Source organism: Gekko japonicus, unplaced genomic scaffold (genome assembly GCF_001447785.1).
Source record: "Gekko japonicus isolate JY-2015 unplaced genomic scaffold, Gekko_japonicus_V1.1 scaffold503, whole genome shotgun sequence".
Taxonomy (NCBI): Eukaryota; Metazoa; Chordata; class Lepidosauria; order Squamata; family Gekkonidae; genus Gekko; species Gekko japonicus.
In genome coordinates, this window is record NW_015165844.1 from 381981 (window position 1) to 402741 (window position 20761).

Consider the following 20761-nt stretch of genomic DNA (forward strand, 5'->3'; position numbering starts at 1 on the left):
AGAACCAGGAGCTCCTTGCACCGAGCACACACCCAAGACTTCTGTCCAGTGGGCAGATAGTCATACATGTGACCAGGGGTCATTTTGTAGAAAAAGAGGTGCAGGAGCTCATTAGCATAACTCATTAGCATAACTTATTTGCATATGCCACACCGCCTGACATCACCGGAAGTGTGTCAGAAGGCAACACCCACCACTCAGGCTCCACTGGACTGTTTTGGATTGCTAGCTATTGGGGGGTGGGAAACGTGCAGATCTGTCCTCGCAGAGGAGGAAGAGCTTGTACCTGAATCAAACTTGGTCTTAAAGGTGCCACTGGACTGTTTTGGACTGGGGGGCCAGGGGGAACTCTGCAACTTACCTGGCTGCTTCTTGCTCTGACTGAGGGCTGCTGGGAGCAGGGGGCGGGGCTTGTTGCATGTGCCAGCCCCCTGGGTTCTTTGCTGCCGGAGCTCCGCTCCTGTGTGCTCCTACAGGAGCCCCCAACCCTCTGCTGGCATTCTGGCTTAATAATTCTTTTAAAATAAGTAAATATAATCCCCCTTTTAAAACCCTTTGTATTTATGTGGTTTTGCTTGTCGAGGTCAATGTACCTTACAGGGAAGACAAAGAGCCTAGGGCCTTGGCTTTCTGGCTCTTCTTGGGCTTCTTATAGAGCGTAGGCTTCCAACTGGAACAGTGTGAACACAAGCCATGGGTGAACCAAGACCACTCCAACCAAGCCATTCCACTTCACCTGACTGCAAGACATACCCTAGTTGAAAATGAGGATGCAAGACTTGGGTGGTAGATGAGGAGTTTCACAGTGCCGTGTCTGACAAAGGGAGCTTTGACTCTCGAAAGCTTATACCCTGAAAATCTTGTTGAGTCTCTAAGGTGCTCTTGACCTCACATCTAATCATGGTGCAGTGGCAGCATGTCAAGCTCATACCAATATAGATGGAGAGACATGCTCAAAAAAGTCAAGTTTCGTGTTCTTAGAATAAATTACTGCATACACAGCTCTCTCCAGTGCCACAAAGGAAAATCAACAATAAGGAAAAGGGCTAGTTTCCAGAACTAGTGTTCGTTCTAGATACCATGTAGCACAGAGCACTGCATTCAGAATATCAAATGGCTCCAGATTAGCCCTTTGCACAGTAATTACAGCATCACAAAAGGGTATTGTGCAATTTCTCAAACCTTTCCAGAAACAAGAAACTTGAGAAGAGCCTTCTACTCAGCTGTGCAAGATACAGAGCCTCGCCGAAAGCCTGATTTAAGCCATAAATCTATTTATATAACTTTGGGTTGAGATGCCGGTCAATTGACCGCCTATGACTTGGCTGCAGTCAGATATTCCATGAAGTAAAGAATGCCCCTGTGTGACAGGCAGCCTGCTTCACTGCAGCCTAAGATCAACCAGGAGTGAGGATTCCTTGGAGTGAGGATTCCTCCCCCCACCCCCGCCTGCAGGAGTGAGATTCACATGCCATTCACTGAAGAGGAGGCACCTCTCTGCCTTGGAACCCTCTCCCTTCCCAACTGAGCTACCAGGCCCAACGTCCCCTGCTATCTAGGTGATGTAAGTGCAGGTATTTCTGTACAGAAAGGCAACCTGAAGGGTTTATGAAGCAACATATACCCAAGCAGTCATCACCACAGGACAGCTCGCAAGAGAGAGGCCATTCTAAATTGAGGCAACTATTCATCTTCACAGGACCTTTCTTTAATACAGATAGGACAAAAAACAACCCCATCACCTAATGCTCTTCCTTGGCATACAGCAACCTAAGTTCCAAAAAATACAGTAAGCATTTTAGAGGGATGGGGCTTGCAGTATTGACCATGACCGTATCTCACAGAGCACTCCACAACTTAGCAAGAACAGACTATACTGCTTAAACCAGAGGTGCAGCCATTTCACTTCGAACACTACCACTTAATGCTCAAGCAAAAGGATTAAACAGTGGTGTCAGCAGATGCAGGTCTATTTTAGTAGCTTTTAAATAAGTATTTTGGAGGTTTTGACAAAGAACTCTTCCGTGAAAGAAGCTGTAAAAACAAAGGAGCCATGCAGTGTTTCTACAGAGATGTGGGACTTGAAAACAGCCAATAAATTAGTGGTGAGCACTTAAGAACTTAAGCTTCTTTTAGAGTTCAGCAGCACTTTGATTACCAAAAACATCTTTAAAACAGAATATATTGTTCAATCCCTTGATGACACAGATGGTGGCCAAACACTAAAATATTTGGCAGCATTCTTAATTCTTCCTCTTTGAACAGTCACGTTGAATCAGCTAATCCCTACGGAAATTCTTACCTTACTTGATCAACTATGCAAAAGGCCTTATTAAAAAGTAAAGAGATGCCAGTATTTCTACCTACCATACCTATTTGAGCAGTACTTTATAATTTCTGGTTCATGATGATCACAAATCATTTTGCTAGTTTGCATTCAAGCAGGTAGAAGGGATGTAACACAATTAGACAGGTCTGAGACTAGGTAATATTCACCACTATGAATATTATAAAAAGGCTATTTTCTCCAGGCACTGAACAAAACATAGATGTGTCAGTCAAGAATGTTGTTGAGACGTGTAACTAGCAGAAATGACACAACACTTTATGACAGATGGGAGGACTCTAGACTATTGCAAGGGAAAGGAAGCAAAGCATTAGACCAACCCACCCGTGCCCTCAGCAAACAGAGCTGCACCCATCTAGTACAACAGCAAGATCAACAGAAGCCCCTCTTCTCTTGAAATAAGTTTAAAAATATTTCTTCTCTCCCCCTCTATCATGCTCTTTAGCTGCACAGCAAAGTTTTCTGTTTGCATCCACAAAAAATAAAACAGGAACATAACAGTTGAGTGCCTAAAAACACAGGAATATTGATTAGGAAACCAGGACTGGCCAACGCTCCCTGTTGAGTGTACAGGCAGAGCAAACCCAGCCTGTAACATGGGAAATAGTCTTCCCTGCCTCTAGAAGAACTACAGATTAACTGCATATTAACACCAAGAGCACCACAATACCAATTCAGCATAGTTATGTAATTAGCACAGGATTTCCATGTTATTTTGCTTGTAATATAGCAATCACACACTTTTATATCCACCCTTCAATCATTACCCTCCATGGTTTGCATGAAAGGAGTAATTTGTGTGGTGATCCATAACCATTTGCTGAAAATTCAATGGATATTCTGAAATAGATGAACACTATCACCAAAATTATACTAGGCTTAAGTACTACTCAACATTCATGTAGTCAGTGCTAAGCACAGTATAAATCCCACGAATGCAACAGCGCACCTTAACTAATTTAACTTTCCTTTTGTCCAAATGCTAACTTATTAGAACTTGTCTGTCAGACAACATCTGCTCCACTCTTCATAACTTGTTTTACTGAGTAAGCAAACACATTTTGCTAATTAGTTTTATAGTCTGCTTTAGCCCCAAGGTACTGGGTGGATGCTAACATATAATTATCTTCACAATAACCCTGTGAGGCAGAACACAATTACTGCTGTTTTGCAGCTCGGAACACAAGAGACTTGCTCAAGATCTCCAAGCGGGTCAATAGTTGAAGTTTAAATTCAAGCTCCACCTCAACATCCATGACCAATGTCATTATACACATTATACTGACTCAGTTTCCCAATCCAAGATTTACAGCCTAATCTTAACAATGCTTACTTAGAAGATCCAGTGATTTCAGTTGGACTTAATTCCAAGCATGCATATTTAATATGTCAACCTTATTTTTATTATGTTTATTTCCTACATTTCTTCCATAATGGAACTGAAAGCAGGGTTCCCAGATGGTCTCCATGCAGAGACTGACCAGACTCAGCCCTGCTTAGTTCCAGCAAACTTGTTGAATCGTGTGTTTTCAGATCATACTTTATAATCGCACCTCCTTCATGGGTATTCCCTCGCAAAGTGTTTTGCACGTAAATAGCACATCTGAGGAGGTAACCCACACTTCAACATGGCTGATCATTGCTAGTCCACAAGAACAAGTGTGATAATGGTAATACTTAGTTCTAATCTCCAACAGTCACCCTTAAAAAGAATGTATCAAATAAATGTACACTAGATAAGAAACACGCTACCCTTATCGTTCAATTCATTTGTGAGACAGGCCACACCACCAACCTGCTGCTTTAGGGATTTATTTAGATATTTATTTTGCCTGGGTGCCTAAGATTCCAAAACAGCTCCAAAAATTAAAAGCCATCATCACATAAGGATGGTGGATCTGGGAGACCCCAGGATCTGGGAGACCCCAGTTCAAATCCCCCCTCTGCCATGGAAGCTTGCTGTCTGAACTTGGGCTAGTAATATAATGTCAGCCTACCCTACCTAGCAGAGTTGTTGGGATGATAACTTGGAGGAGAAGAGAATGATGTAAGCTACTTTGGGACACTAATTGGGAGAAAGACAGGGTATAAATGAACTAAAACAATGAAACTGCAAACCATTAAAAGTGTAAAAAGAGAATGAAAGAAAACAGGAACAAGCAGTACATATCAGCAGGAAATACAAAAAAAGTTCATGAGAATAAGTGCTATTTTCACTTGGCATCTAAAATATGAAAATAGGCACCAGCCACATGCATCTAAGAACTATATTCTCCAAGAGGGGAGTTCCCACCAAGGAGGCCCTATCCCTGGGTCACTACCACTTTACTTTTGAAGATGGGGTTTTCCCAATTAGGGGCACTAGCATGGATCTTACAATGCAGGCAGGCACCAATAAGAGTAGAACCCTTCAGATACTGAGGCTCCAAGAATTAAAGAGCTTTACTGGTTAAAACAAGCACTTGGAGAGAAGTGGTCATGGAAGCCACTTTGACCTCCAAAGGAAAGGCTGGATGTTACAGCATCCCCAGTTAGCAAACTTGATACATAAGGAGATCAAGGTGTTAATATTGTTCACATGCAGCTGTTTGTAGCAACTGCTCCTGCTCCTTTCCTACAGGTACTGTTTCTATATACCTTCCATGTCATCACAAAGACATGTGGTGGCTGAGACTGAAGCACTGGCAGTCTATGCAAGCAGCAAGAATGCAGGGACGACAAGGAGAGGGGGGAAAGGGCCCAGACTCAGTGCCAGCAGGAGCAATTTGGCAAGACTTGCTTGGTCCAAAGGCTACCAGGGTGGGAACATGAAGGTTGTTTAAAAGGTTGCAAAGGATGTACAACTACCAAGCTCTGACAATATAAACTATGAATCTAAATGATAGTACACCAGTCTGAGAAGCAGGACCACCACATCTGCATTTCAAATTTTAAACCAATGTCACTGTCCTGATTTCCCTCAGAGATCCCTGGCAATAATGATCTTGTGAAGGTGCTAAATATTCTGTATTAAGAAAGTCTTTGCCCTTTCCCCATAAACAATTATACATTCCAGGGTCTGTGACACTGAAAGATGAAACTAGTTCAAATCTACAGCATCGGCATCCCTAGAGAGACAAACCTGGGCACTAGATTTATTTATATTATTTATAGTTCGCCTTTCTCACTGAGATTCAAGGCAGGTCACACAACTTAAATCAATGCAATCAATAGGATAATATATCTCATAAGCACTAGGGGTTAGGAAAATTTGAAACAGCTGTCTGAACAAAGCATATGTTGCACAATGCAGGACATGGCATTACGCTAGTAGAAACACTGCCCCATTTTCCTGGGCCAATTTGTTATGATGAAGCCCTATTGCCCACATATATCACCACTACATAGAACTTACCCAGTGCTTTGGAATGTTCGATCCATATCCGTTATCTCTGCAATCCTTGCAAACAGCCTTGTAAAGTAGATCAGTATCGTAGATTGCAAGTGGGGTGTGTGCGATAAAATAATTGCTAATGGTCATTTATGGCTAATGCAATATTTGAAATGCGGACTTCCTGGCTCACCATTCATTCCTGCCCTCTGTGGTAAAGATGTGTAAGATGTGTGCATAGGAGCTGGGTGGGTGGGTGCACAATACCTCTAAACTGAAGAAGGAGCTTGCCAAAAGCAGGAACTTGTTCACACAAATACGTGGCCTGGCCATCTAAGAGTTAAAATTCTATTGTACCGCTCTGCACTTCCTAAATCTATTACACTGTTCACAAGTTCTCTCTCCACTTTGTAAGATCAAATATGATGAGTAATATGATCCAAGAGTTGGGGAGGGGTACAACAGGAGTAGGAAATAAGTACACGTACCAAACATACACATTTGTTAGAACAAAGCAGAATTTTTAACGTATACACTACTCTTTGACAAGCTGTAAACGTGCATCTTTCCCCCACTCTTAAACCCTCTTAAAAAAAAAGAAAAGAAGTGTTCTACAGTTTCACTGCATGGCTTGAAAAACAACTTTGACTGGCACTTGGCTTGACCCACAGAAGGGGGGGGGAATAGCTTTGGGACAAAGAACGCAAATATTTGAGCTCTCTGCCTTACATGTTTTCTTCATATTTACAAGCAAAACCATGGCACAAAGATATAATTAGAAAAAGGCTGCCAAAGTGAGCAACAGTGGCACTGCACTCACTTTGGTTGCTCCAAGCTGATGCATTTGCCCAGCTCAGCAGTTTTAATTCATTTGCACTTGACAAACAAGAGGCACATCAACTAATCTGCTCAGTAAAATCAGATGCACAGAGAGGCAGTAACTGATCAGGAATATTCGTAAAAGTGGGAGGAAGAGAACTGCCATACTGGTCTTGGTACAATCTGCAAATAGTTCTATGTAAATTTGGGGTGCCAAAATCAGAACTACACTCTGTCAAGAATACTGGTGGGGGATGCTGCTGCTGTCATTATGCCAATCATTTCCACTACCTGATGGACAAGAGCTGTGAACTGCACAATGCAATGACATTCGAGCCAGTGTGGTATACTGGTTACTGCTGGACTAGAATCTGGAAGACCCTGATTCGCCCTGATAAAGAAATTTTCTAAAAGCTTTGTTGCCTCCAAAATCCTAAAAGCCATGTTTGCTCCCAGGCTGTTTCAGGGAGCATCTCTTCCCATACTGCACCTCTACCTAAGACTAGGCTGATATTTACTGCAAGCATAACTGAGAGCAGGGCCTTTTCATTGATCCTGTGTGAACATAAGAACATAAGAGAAGTCATGTTGGATCAGGCCAATGACCCTTCTAGTCCAGCACTCTGTGTCACACAGTGGCCAAAACCGAGGTGCCATCAGGAGGTCCACCAGCAGGGCCAGAAACCCTCCCATTGTTTCTCCCCAAGCACCAAGAATACAGAGCATCACTGCCCCAGACATAGTTTCCAGCCACTGATTGACTTCTACTCCATATGTTTCTCTAATTCTCTCTTGAAGCTGTCTATGCTTATAGCCACCGCCACTTTCTGTGGCAAGGAATTCCACATGTTAATTACTCTTTGGGTGAAAAAGTACTTCCTTTTATCTATTCTAAACCCACTGCTCATTAATTTCATTCATTGCCCACGAGTTCTTGTATTGTGAGAAAGGGAGAAAAGTACTACTTTCTCTACCTTCTCTATCCTATACATAATTTTGTAAACCTCTATCATGTCACCCCTCAGTCATTGTTTCTCCAAGCTAAAGAGCTCTTTAATGCTGTTCCCCACAAACATCCATACAGAAATGCTACCACTAATGTTACGATACTAATATCAGCTTCTATGATCTTTTAACTCATATGAGTTTTACATGTACATACAGAAGTTGACTGTTGGTAGTAGGATAAAGGGCTAAATATAACGTTTAATTGTAGGAGATGCCTGCATGAACTCTAACACCTGCTACCCTCATCTAATCAGGAATAGTAGCTGTGTGCATTTTGCCCCCAAAGGCCAAACTTTGAAATGTCCTCACCTACTGTAACTACAGACCTCTATACATGAATACAGTCATCAGTGGCAAGGTCAGTACCTAAAATTGTCCATATAGAACTGTCTGAAGAATTGTAGTGAGTTTATAATATAAATAAACTTATTGCCAAACAACTATATTTAACTAATTTAATCATCATTACCATAGGGTATCGAACCAGCTGATCATTAAAGCATCTATCCTGCTGTTCTAATAACACTTTTAAAATATTTGACCAAACGCTTTACGACCAGTCAAGTCCTCCTAACCCTATTCTTTGGATGCTACCAAATAAGCATGATGCATAGCAACATAAATTTTAAATTGCATTTTTAATTAGTTCATAGTCTGCCTTGCTCACTGAGACTCAATGGATTACAAAATTTAAAAACTGAAAAAAGTTAAACAGCCATAACCTACAATGCAGTAGGACTATGATTATGGAGACGGGCTGCGGATCCACGGTAGAGTATCTGTTTGGCACGCAGAAGGTTCCAGGTTCAATCCCCAGCATCTCCAGTTAAAAAGGACCAGGAAGTAGGTGATGTCAAAGACCTCTGTCAGTCTGAGGAGACAATACTGACCTTTTTTTCTTTAATCCGCAGAGGGATATTTTTATTATTTTTATATAAGACTACCAAACTACAAAGAAAATATAAGGGAAGGGGACTACATCTAAGGATAAAGGAAAGATAACCACACTATACTAAAAACCCAAGAGGAGGAGATCATATCCGTGTTAATCTAGGTGTTATTAATAAAAGTGTTAGTACAACAATATACTTGTAGAGTTCTTGTTTGTCACAGTTTCAATGTTAGTATATTAGTTATTGTGAGAGAACTTTCTGAGCATCTTCTTGTTATTTGCTTCAAAAGGCCATTTTCAGAGTCCTTCTGCCTTTACTTCGGTTTTCTGTCTCTGAAATCATATGCAGCTTTCATTGCACCTGCACCCGTTTCTACAGCAGAGTCTTCATCCATTCCAGAGGTAGTGGAGTCACTTGATTTTGATTCTTCCTCTTTAGATTCTTCCTCCGATCCCAACTGACGTCTCAAAAGTTCTTTGGTTTTAAAAATGGAGTCAATCTTTTCTCTTTTGTCGTTGATTTTAAAGATGACACCCTCTGGGATCGCCCACCTGTACGAAATCCAATTGGTTTGAAGAAAAGAAATTAAGTCCTTATAGCTTTTCCTCTTTGGGCAAATTTCAAATGGAATGTCTTTTAAAGTTTTAATGTTTGTATTCCCCAGTTTCAGTGGAGTTGCTGAAGTCACTTTTAAAATAGCATCTCTGGTCTGTATTCTTGAGAATCTGACCACAATTTCTCCAGGCAGGCTATTTTTTAAAATATAATTGGAGTATGCCCTATAGGCAGTCTCCATCTTTTTTACTACTTCATCCGCTGTTGAGCCTATTGCTGGGGCGATGATCTTGCTGAGAAGTTTCCTCAGATCCTCCTTTTCCGATTCAGGCACTCCCTGAAATCTGAGAATCATATTGGCTTTTTCCATTTGTAGCTGTAACAAACGGTTTTCTTGGAAGTTTTGTTTTGCTTCAACTTCCCCCATTCTTTTCTTCAATTTCTTATTTGTGGTGTCTTATCTTTTTAATTCTCTCGGTCATATGCTCCAGCTTCGTTTCTGCCAGTTGGAGCTGCTGGGATGCGAAGTTTTAATACCATCGAGTTGCTCCATCACCGGCTTGAGCATATCCGCAAACATTTTCATGACGTCTGCTCCCTCTTCCGGTTTTAGACTCTGACTACCCGCCGGTTTCGTTTTAAACTTTCTTTGCGAGGCCACCATTTTATACAATTGTTTACAATTCCAAACCGCTTCTCACAGACTCGGAAAATCATCGCCCGCTTTTTGCTATTGCCATAGAGCCACTGGCCAATATGATACGGAACTCCGAACAAATTTAAGGCATAACAATAAATCACAATATATATAAAATCAGTTTATTTGCTGATAATTTTGTTTTATATATCTTTAACCCCCAAAATTATCTTAAGCATTTGGAACAGGTATTAGCACAATTTAATAAATTAGCAGGTCTTAGCATTAATCAAACAAAACCCCCATTATTTCCAATTAATATGAATTCGTCTACAGTACAATATATTAATGACAATTTTTCTTATCAGTGGCTAACTAAACCATGGGATTACCTAGGGGTGAAAATTCCACACTTATTACAAGATTTATTTAAAGTAAATTATCTAGAACTAGTACAAGAATCTACAAATCTATGTAATAAATGGAATTCTCTTACACTAACTTGGCTAGAAAAGATCAAAGTTTTAAAATCCTTTTTATTTCCAAAATTGTATACCTTTTTCGCACCTTACCACTTGATATTCCAAAAAAGAGATTACATAAATGGCAGAGAACGTGGAATAAAATTATTTGGGGTAAACGCAATCCTAGGGTAACATTTTACACTTTACGTAGGCCAACTCACCAAGGTGGTCTTGCATTACCAGATCTAACACTATATTATGAAGCGGCAAAACTAGCCTCCGTATTACGTATTCTTAATGTAAAACAACATCTAGAGTGGGTACCAATTGAGGAATCTTATTTACAACCCAAAAAATATTATGAATTCATTTGGTCCACTAGTTCAGACCGAAAAGTTATATCTGTAAATCCATTTATCCAATCACTGACGAAAATTTGGGATTATAGGCGGAAACATCTACTACCATCTTTCTCTATAGCTACAAGCTTTTTGGGTCAAAAATGGTTTCCCCCAGCTCAACACCCTAACTCATTTTGAATTTGGAGGTTTGCCAAACTATATCGATTCTCTGATATGATTAAGAAAGGACAACTTCTGGAGAAAAGAGAACTAGATGTTTTGGCTAAAATAAATATCCCATGGTTTGAATATTATCAACTACGCCATTTACTCACTTCTAATGTATCACTTGAAGTATTGCAAAGACCACTGGAACCCTTTGAGAAACTTTTATTGAATGAGAATGGGATCAGAAGGGGTTTGATTTCACTAATATACACATTATTAATGGACCATGACGTGACCGACCTACCTTCCTACACAATACCGTGGCAGACTGATTGTGGACTTCAGTGGTCTAAAACACAGTGGGAGTCGATATGGTCTTCATACGTTTTCAAAACTAGATCACTCAATATACAAGAGCAAAACATTAAAATGTTAACACAATGGTATCTAACTCCTAGAAAATTAAATTGTATGAATAAGACTATATCACCCCTGTTGGAAACAATGTGGTTCGTTGGGTACATTTTTGTTGGTGGGATTGTAAGATAATTTCTCAATTTTGGAAAAACATTTTATATCAAATCCAATATTTAACTGGTTATAACTTACCACTGGCAACCTGAAGTGATTTTACTAAATTATTGGCTGGAAATAAAAATTCCCCAAATTAGAAAATAATTAATAATGATACTGCTATCAGCAGCTAAAACCACTGTTGCTGCTTGTTGGAAATCTAAAGACAAGCCATTAATAAAGGATTGGTATTCTAGGATATGGGGTCACTTGATTTTAGACAAAATTTCAGATTCCATAATATGCAATGATCCATCATTGGGCCCTTCGTTTTATTTGGAAAGATGGTATCCTACCTTAACAAATTTGGAAGAGATCCTTGGGAAAAAAACTTATTTTAATAATTATAGATACTTTAATTTTTTGAACACCAGCTGGCTACTCTAGATATATCTACGTTTTTTTATATTCTCTGTAACAAATGTTTTTGAATTTTTGGCAGACCATTAAGCATAAATGTAACAATTATTTCCCCAAAGTTTAAGGTTGTTTATGTTAGTGTTTGTATGGAATATAATCTCGAACCTATATTGCTAACTGTATGATTCTGTTGTTGTAAGAAAATTAATAAAACATTTATTTAAAAAAAGAAAAGAAGAAAAATCGTTGCCTCAATGTCAGTGCTCAAGTAAGTTTCTCAAAACAAGATTGCTGCTTGTTTCCCCCCTTGCCCCTTCGTTTCGCTTATCTGTCTATTCGCATAAGAGGCGTCCCTCTTTGCGCTCTGCTTTTCCCATGGGGGGGGATAGTTCACTTTTAAATTATTCCACTTATTTTGAACTCACGTTCACTGTCGGTCATTTCTCTGACCTCGCTTGCAGTAATCGATATTCCGCTCGATCTCCAGCGCTTGTCCCAGTCAAATCAGCTTGTGCCCGAGGGCCACACAGCGACACGACCGTCAGGGTGGAGGGAAGCCTCAATTCTCCGGCATTGAACCGTCAAAGAGGCTGCCCCTCAAAAGCCCTCTGGCCTGGAGCCTATTGCAAAGGCTCCGTGTGAGTGCTACTTGAGGTAGCACCCCTCCATACCGCTGGTGTGCGGGTCGCTCCCCCGAGGTCCAGGGAGAACGACAGCCATCGCCGATCCACAGACCAGAAGTTGACAATATTGACCTTGATGGACAAAGGGTCTGATTCAGTATATGGCAGCTTCATATGTGTTCATGTGTATGTACAGAACTGGTTAGTAGCACAGCTGTGGGGTTGATCTTTGGGAAAGGAGCAAGAAGAAAGACTGCTGTGTGGAAGGATGCAGAGTTCCAGAGAAAAAGAAGATCCTGTAGTAGGTAGTGCTAAACACACTTTTCTCCCAGCAAAAGAAGCATCCAAGCTGTAATGTCAACCACAAACTGAAGGAAGTCATGCCCAATTTAGGTGTCACAAGCCACAGTTTGCTTATGATGGGACAAAACTTGGCTAGTAGTCTTTTGTCCCCACCCCCCTTGCAAAACAATACTGAAATTGGAAGCCTTCAACCAAGTCCAGTTTGCTATGATGTTGCTGGTAGGAAGTCAGAAGAAAAACTTTAGATGGTAGCCCAAGTTCAAAAAAGTTTGAGAAGAGCTGCCAAAAATGTCCTTGACCTCCTTCTGTGGCTGTATACTACAGGTAAGACCTTTAGCAGTGGACAAGCCGTTTTTCAGAGAAGTCTGTCCACCACTACTCATCTAATTGAAGAATCGCTTGTTGGCTTCCCAGAAATCCCACAATCTGAAAACTACTGAAGCATATAATTAAATAACTACTGGAGGTATTTTATATTTTTCCACTCAGAATATATATAGAGAGGAAAAAGGTGTGTGGGGGTCCTACTATTTTGTGTGTGCCACCAAGGGGACACATTCAAAAAAATAGTGCAATCTAAAAATTACAGTGTACAGAATAGAGGAATAAAACTGAGCACAGATGAGCAAAGGAACATGTCAGGCTGATGTGGGGCAGAGCCTATCATAACAAAGTTTAAAAAATTAACTCAATATATTCCCTCATCACCTTCATCCTTACAGCAACCCCTTCTTCCCAAATCGTTATGGAGAAGGCCAAGTTTCTTTCAGAAATGTATAGATGCACTCAGATGCATCCATGCAGGAGAACTTACACAAAAGCATGAGGCCATTTCTCAGAGAGCAAACTGAGTAAGAGTTGATGTAGATACAAACTCTGCACAATGTCATAGTGCAGCAAACACCAACAAAGCTCTGATCTGATTAAGATGCTTACTTGAGCAAAGTTCTTGTGGAGACATGGGTAGGGACTGGAGACACACACTATGTCACCATGCTGACCCCATGAGAAAAGCAGGCCCTCCATGTGAATGCTTGTATTCAGGGAGAAATCACATGAACTTTCACCTTTCTGAAGTGGGGGAGATGATCATGTAATTCAGGCTTCTTCTGCAGATACAAGCTTCTACATGGTGCAGCCCACATCAAGAATAGGATCTCTGGCTTACAACCATCTGATCACATTCAGACAGAGGGGATACAAATTTAGAGGACTATATTTGGGGAATCTTCAATTCATTAGCAACAGAAGCAGAATATCTCACTTAAAACAGGTGAACAGACAAAAAGCCTTCAGATTTGGTCACCCATTAATACAGTGGATGACTGAAAGAGTCTACTTGCCAACTTCAGCTTCTAATCTGTAAATGGGGAATGCTGAATAACAAGAAGACAAAAGACATGAGATAAGAACTGCAAAGAGCTAAGCAGAGTTACACAGTGGTTTGAGTGTTGGAGTAGGAACTAGAAGACCAAGGTTTGAACCCCTGCTCGGCCATGGAAGCTTGCTGGGTGACCCTGGGCCAGTCACATATTCTCAGCCTAGCCTACCTCACAGGGTTGGTGTGAGGATAAAATGTAGAAGAGAATGAACTAAGCTGCTGAGTCCCCACTGAGAAAAAGGAAGGTATGAATGAAGTAAATAAATAAATGTATACACATGACGGACAAACAGTTGACTGACAATCTTCTTATATATAAAGCTAATATCGTGTGAATCCTGGAACACACTCCCAGAGGCTTTGGCCAGGAGACCTGTTGATCACAAGGTCTCACCATCCATTGGTGGCTGCATTGCCATGGTCTTGCCATCCATTGGTGACTGTGTGTCCATGTGTTCTCAACGTCCCGCCCACCCTCCGACAGAACCGCCACCCAGACTTTCTGCCTCAGTAAGCTGAGAGCCGGCGGAGGCAGCGCCTGCTCCGCCGGCGGAAAGGGCTTGTTCGCCCGTCCCCAGGCTCCTCCGTGCCTCCAGGTGGGTCAGGGGCTGTGGCCCGCATTGCACTTGGCCGGGGCTCCAGGAGGGCGGGAACACACCTCCTCCACAACGCCACGCTGACTCAGGCCCTCTACTAGAATCCCGTTGCATTTCGGGCCACAACAGGCCTTCCTCCTAGTAATTTATATATATGAAAGGTAAAGAGAATTCAAAAGTTACTAAATGTCCTGAGACATGTATCAACCATAGTTTTGGAGATACAGCTCTAACCAAAAATGAACATGAAAGAACAGAACATTCCCTCCCCTCTTTAAACCACCATTAACATTTGCAACCTGTTATCTCTCCACAGAGTTAAGAATACTGTTTTAACTGCACATCATCCTATGAAACAGATTAAGCTATGGGAAAACGGCCCAAGGTCCACCAGCAAAGTTCACGGCTGAACTGGGGATCTAAATCTGGTTTCCTACAGCCAGATCTGACACAGGAGCCTCTCCATCACAATGGTCTCATATTCCGCTGATGTGAAGAATGGGACTGCAGGTCTAGATCTAGAACTACTATTCATTTATAGAGCACTTCATTTGAAGGTGTTTTACAACACTGTGTTTTGCTTCAGAAAGCACAAAGAGACAAGTCTCCAGTACTCTCACTTAGTTGAGAAACTGAAAGCAAGTAATACTTACTTATAGGAGGCTATCAGAAGTCAAAACAAGAATAGACATCTCACAGACTGGAGCACCCAGTCAATTAATGCAGAGTGATCTATGTGCCTTAAAGGATAGAATTGATTTTGCAGGGGGGGGGGTAGGGCAGGGCTTATTCTGTCACACAGCACAAAAGGTTCACAAGATCTGATGCTAGAGGAAGAAAAGGACATGTTACTGTCAATTTAACAGGGTCAGAATTACAGAGCTGTGATCACAGATAAGAGAGCACTTCTAGTCAGTGTAACCCACATATTATGATACTGACTCTCTACCTTAAGGTAGGCCTATAAAAGATTTTCTTTTCATTTGTTGTTTTATTAATATATTTATATTCTACCTTGTCCCAAATTAGCTTATTGCCCTCTCTTCGATTTTATCCTCACAACAGCTCTGTAAGGTAGATTAGGCTGAGAGTGTGACTGGTCCAAGGTCCCTCAGCAAGCTTCCATAGCAGACTGGGGACCTGAAGCTGGGTCCCCTGGATCATAGCCTGACATTCCAACCACTACACCACACATCTAAATACCACAATATGGTAGGAAGGCGTATGCTAAAGCAACCTTGCTGAAGCTGAGCCACTATGGGTCTGGTCAGTACTCGGATGAGCCACCCTCTAGGAATTTCACTATATGCAAGAAGGGTAAGAATCTTAGCCTGTTGGAGCAAAATTAAACAGGGTCCAGGAGCACCTTAAAGATTAGCAACATTAATTCCAGCAGAAGTCAGAGCTGACTTCTTCAGATGCATTGTTTGCCACTACCTTACTCCCATAACAGAAAAAAGATGAGTTTATAAATCATTCATCAACATAAACTGATTTTTATTTAAGTGTACACATGCTTATACTTTCATAGCCAAGCGGGATCCTAGCAACTTCCAGAAACTATGGATGTATTTTTAAAATTTATTTATTTATATTTACACACAGAGAGAGACACATATACACACCTTGGTTTTGGTTAGCAAGGGATAAGGCATTAGCAGAAGGCTTGAGTTCTCTCTCAGTGAGGGTTTTGTTTTTAAACAGGCTAGCCTTGGACCAGGATGAACACACTAAACAAGATGACAATTTTATCTGTCCCTTGATATTTGTTCTGACTCCTTTGAGGATCTCTTGCTTCCAAGGACATGACAGATATAAAAATGCAAAAAATAAGCATGTGATGTAATGACACAGAAGACAGAGATGCAGAATTTTTTTTAAAGTTTTACAGATACAACCATATATATTGAACATAATCCAGCCCAAACTAAGTGCCATTGATTTCACATCTTAAAAGTGCTTAATTTTGGCTAGATCTCTCACACACATATATAACTGTGCAGCAAAAATGTATTTATATATGTTGCAACAAGTGCCAGCACCTCCATGAGTTTTGACATTAATTGGTGATTCTTAATAAGAGGACTAGCACTTTGGGCCATAAACCTTATGCATGAGGGGTCATATTTGCACTTATGGCTTGGTCAACAATCTTTAGAGGATGGAACCATGTGCAACTCTTGGAAACTGACTAAAGGTGCTTAGTGGGCTTTAAGATTTTCTGGTATGTATCAGAATCTTCTGAAATTTATTTCTGGCCTGCTGAGAAAAAGAGCAGAATTGCCATCCAACATCAACCTTCACCAAGACTTGTAACCCTGTGCACACAATCAACAGCATAAACACCAATAAGCAAAAAATGGTATTTTCTGTTGCGTAAACATGCACAAAACTGCACAGCTTACTGCAATGTCATATGTGCATAATCATAGCTACCACACACAGGCAGCTGCACTGTGGCTGTTTAAAGACTAACAGATTTATTATGGCATAAGCTGATGGAAGCAGGCTCCAGTCCCTCCAAGCTCTCACCACAATAATTCTGTTCACTTTTATAGCGCTGCAAGACTTCCTCTTGGACTTTGCTGCAACAGAACAACCCAGATATCCTTCTGGATTCTGGCACGCATGCACACATCCGTATTTAACATCCATTACATGCATTATATTTTCTATGTGTGAACCCATAATCGTAAGTATATATATACTCACATGTATAAATACATCATACCTATTCCATATGTGTGCACACACACACATTGTTTTCTAATGTGCACATAAACAGGTCCGAATACATCATACGTTCTATCCTGCATCTGCGTGCCTATATATAAACACAAATACTTTGCTGAGCACGAGAGCACATTATACACTCATATAAAGATACACATACACTCATCTTTTAGAAAGAGATCCACAGTATGTCCACACGGTGCAGCTATTGGGACTTGGACCAGGAACACCTGCCTTTCAACCCTCAGTCGCCAAAAGGACCACCGGATGACCTTGAGCCAGTTCCTCATTACCCTCAGTTCAACCTGCCTCACAAGGTTGTTGCAAAGGGGTCTTGTGAAGAGAACTGTACGTGTCAAGTTCCAGGAGGAAGGAAGCACAGGCTATAAAAGCAAGATCACACACACCAGCCCTATTCACTCAGTGCAGCAAAACGCACACACATCCTGGCTGCCTGTGCATACCTCCCTAGGTAAGAGTTGGCAGAGTGCATTCATCTTAAAAAATAAAAACCGGGGAGGGGGGGGGGAGAGAAGAACCAGTACCCAGACAAACGTGGGGTTCGAATCACACGTCCAGCCTGTTCCTAACAAAAGAGAGCTTCGACTCCCCAAAAACCTCTACCCCGAAAACCTCGAAGGCGCTACTGGACCCGAATCTAAACGGTCCAGCTGTGTACACGCACTGAACGCAACGTGAGAATGACCCCATGCACGCGCAAAGGAGGAAAAAAGCACTGCACAACGGGTCATGATGCACTCCCCGTAACTTGGGAACAGAGCTAGAGAGGACAACAGTCTCCATGTGCAGTCTTCAGACTAAGCCTCCTTCGCCGTGGTCCCCCCGGGCCAGGGCTGCCCGAAGGGGGGGCGTGGCCGGCGCGAGGGAGCCCAACGGCAGCATCCGCGAGCTCCTTCAGGCAGCGCTCCGAACGAAGCCCCCCCCCAACGGTCCTCTGCTGCCCCTGAGTGTGGGGGGGGTCCCTTTAACCCACCTGCCTCAGGACTTTCCGACAGTTGCTACACACCCGGCGACACTCGCTGTGGCTGTCGTGGCCGTCGGCCGGGAGCGACGGAGGGCAGGACGCGGCGCTGCTGCCCCGGTTCATGGTGGTGTCGGAGCCGCCGGGGGGGAGGGCAGGCAGGAAGGCGAGCGCGAGCGGCCGCTTTTCCATCCCCCTCGCGCACACCCCTCGGCCGCCGCCAATCGCCGCGCTCCGGCCACGCCCAACTGGCGGCCCGGCGACCAATCGCGGGAGAGGAAGGCGGGCGGCCAATCGGCGAAGCGTTCCCCCGTCCCCATCTCCGGGCAGTCTCCGAGTCAGAGGCGGGGCCGAAGGAGAGAAAGGGGCGGAGCGCAGGAGGGGAAAAAAACAAGAGGTATTTTTTTCCATCAGCTGTGAGCCCGGAGGGGCGGGGCCGCAGGGAAGGAGGTTGGGCTTCCCGCGACCAATGGGGAGCCGAGTGGGCAGAAGGCATCGCACCCACGAGGCAGTTACGCCCACTTCTCATCCCTCGTTGGTGACTGCTGCTGCTTTGGAAGATAGAGGGTTGTACGGAGGAGGACAGGCAGAGAAAGAAACAGGGAGAAACAACACATGCAAAAACATCAGGTACATATCCTGCCAAAATCAAGGAAATTTATTATTTTGCATTTCCACTCCCCCCCTAGAAAATCAACAGTAAAACATGAAACGCATTTTCAGTCCACCACTAAAGGAACGGCACCTTCGAAAGGATTTAGTACAAGCAAAAACCACCACAACAAAAGGCGTTTTCAAATAAAACGCTACAAGGGCTATTTGCTTCTCCCCCATATAACCATAAAGCCTAGGCTGACTGGAATGCACATTTGGTTTGGGGATCGCTGTCCTCTGTCTTGCACTCAAGTTTGCATTCACACATGCATATGGGTAGCATCAGAACAGCTCAAAGTACATGCTGGTGTCGTCAGAAAAGTCCTTTGTGCAACAGGAACAAGGTCGCACAACAGAACTGAGTAATGACGTCACCTATCTACTCATGAGACTGAACTTTTTGTCTCCCTCCATACCATCCACAACGGAAATGATGCGGACCTGTGGGTGCTGTGTGTGAGGATCTACATTTGACTCCAGCAGCCCTGACAAACAGACAGAGCACATAGTAGTACACAGTCATGGGGTGGGATGTGTGTGTCATAGGTGGACTGTTGATCAATATTTCGTGGTCATGCTGGTCAATTTTTTTATGCTGATCCATGACCACCGGCATATCTCTCAACAACAACGACTAAAATTGCATCCAGGCCTTCACCTGGATAGCCCAGGCAAACCCGATATTGTCAGATCTCAGAAGCTAAGCAGGGTCAACTCCAGCAAGTACTTGGATGGGAGACCTCCCTGAAATACCAGAGGCGGGAGGTGGGGGCAGGCTTTATTCAGCCACCTCTCTGAATATCCTCCAGGCCCCCAGCCGGGGCCAGAGGTTGCCATGACTTCCAGGTGCACACACACACACACACATATAAAAATACGAAAAAACCACGAAAAATTGCATCCAGCTTTGGCACCATGGTTGCATAGACATGGCGCTTTGCAAAGACGTAAAAGTCCCTTGCTGTCATTGTTGGTGCCTTCACCACCATCTTCTGGTGGTGAAGCAGCCAAGTCACCAGTAGAACCTCCAATGCTCTGCAGTGTGCCTAGGACTGTTCCACTTTAGAATGCAAGGGAGGGGGGTGGTTCTGGCACGCTTGAATGCTCATGAAAATACCCCATCACTGGAAATCTAACGTGTCAGGGAGAAACACTGTAGATATCCGGCCTTATAGGAATAGACAATGTTATCTTCCTTATGGTGCACTCACGCTTTCCGGGGCCCATTAAGTAGTATTATCCTGTTGTCCGTGCATTGTTTCCTACTGCTGAAATACCAGAGGGGCCATGGCTTAGATGGGGAGGGGCTGTGGCTAAGTGGGAGAGCATCTGCTTGGCATGTGAGAGGTCCCAAATTCAATCCCAGGCATCTCCAGTTAAAAGGGCCGGGCTGCAGTTGACGTGAAGGACGTGCATCTGAGACCCGGGAGAGCTGCTGCCAGTTTGAATAGACAATACTGACTTAGTTGGACTGATAGTCTGATTCAGTACAAGGCAGCTGCATGCGTGTTCATTTTTCTGCATTGTATCCACACTCCGTAAGTTGTCTAATATGCTATACTTATTCCGATTTATGTAATCCTAGTCGTAGTAGGACATTACTCATTAGATGGCTCCCCGTACTGATTTGTATTGATGTACACTCTGCAATCTGCTCTGAATCTCAATGAGAAAGGTGAATGATAAGTACAGTAAATAAATAAAGTATCAGTAGGAACCTGAGTAGGCCTGCTTAGGGTTGCAATGAGACTGTTTCTTGATGCATGACCATCAACTCTGTCTCCGTGGGCAAAGGACAAGTTACTTGCAAAGTGAGAAGAAAAAAAATGTACAGGTTTGTGTAATGCATTTTTTAAAATTGCCATGGATGTCATCCAGCTTCTTCTCCAGGGACAGCCTTTGGCAAAAAAAGAGAGAAAATTAATTAATAACCTCAGCTATGGGACAGGTTGCT

At 42.7% G+C, this 20761-nt stretch overlaps 1 protein-coding gene across 1 annotated transcript in view; it reads right to left on the minus strand.

The window, feature by feature from the left end:
• Window positions 1-18317, minus strand: part of SESN3 (sestrin 3) — an 86629-nt gene extending 68312 nt beyond the window's left edge. The window contains exon 1 of the mRNA XM_015411048.1: window positions 18166-18317. Coding sequence (XP_015266534.1) covers window positions 18166-18279 — 114 coding nt within the window. The 5' untranslated portion in view covers window positions 18280-18317. The remainder of the gene's footprint in view (window positions 1-18165) is intronic.
• Between the last annotated feature and the right edge of the window lie 2444 nt (window positions 18318-20761).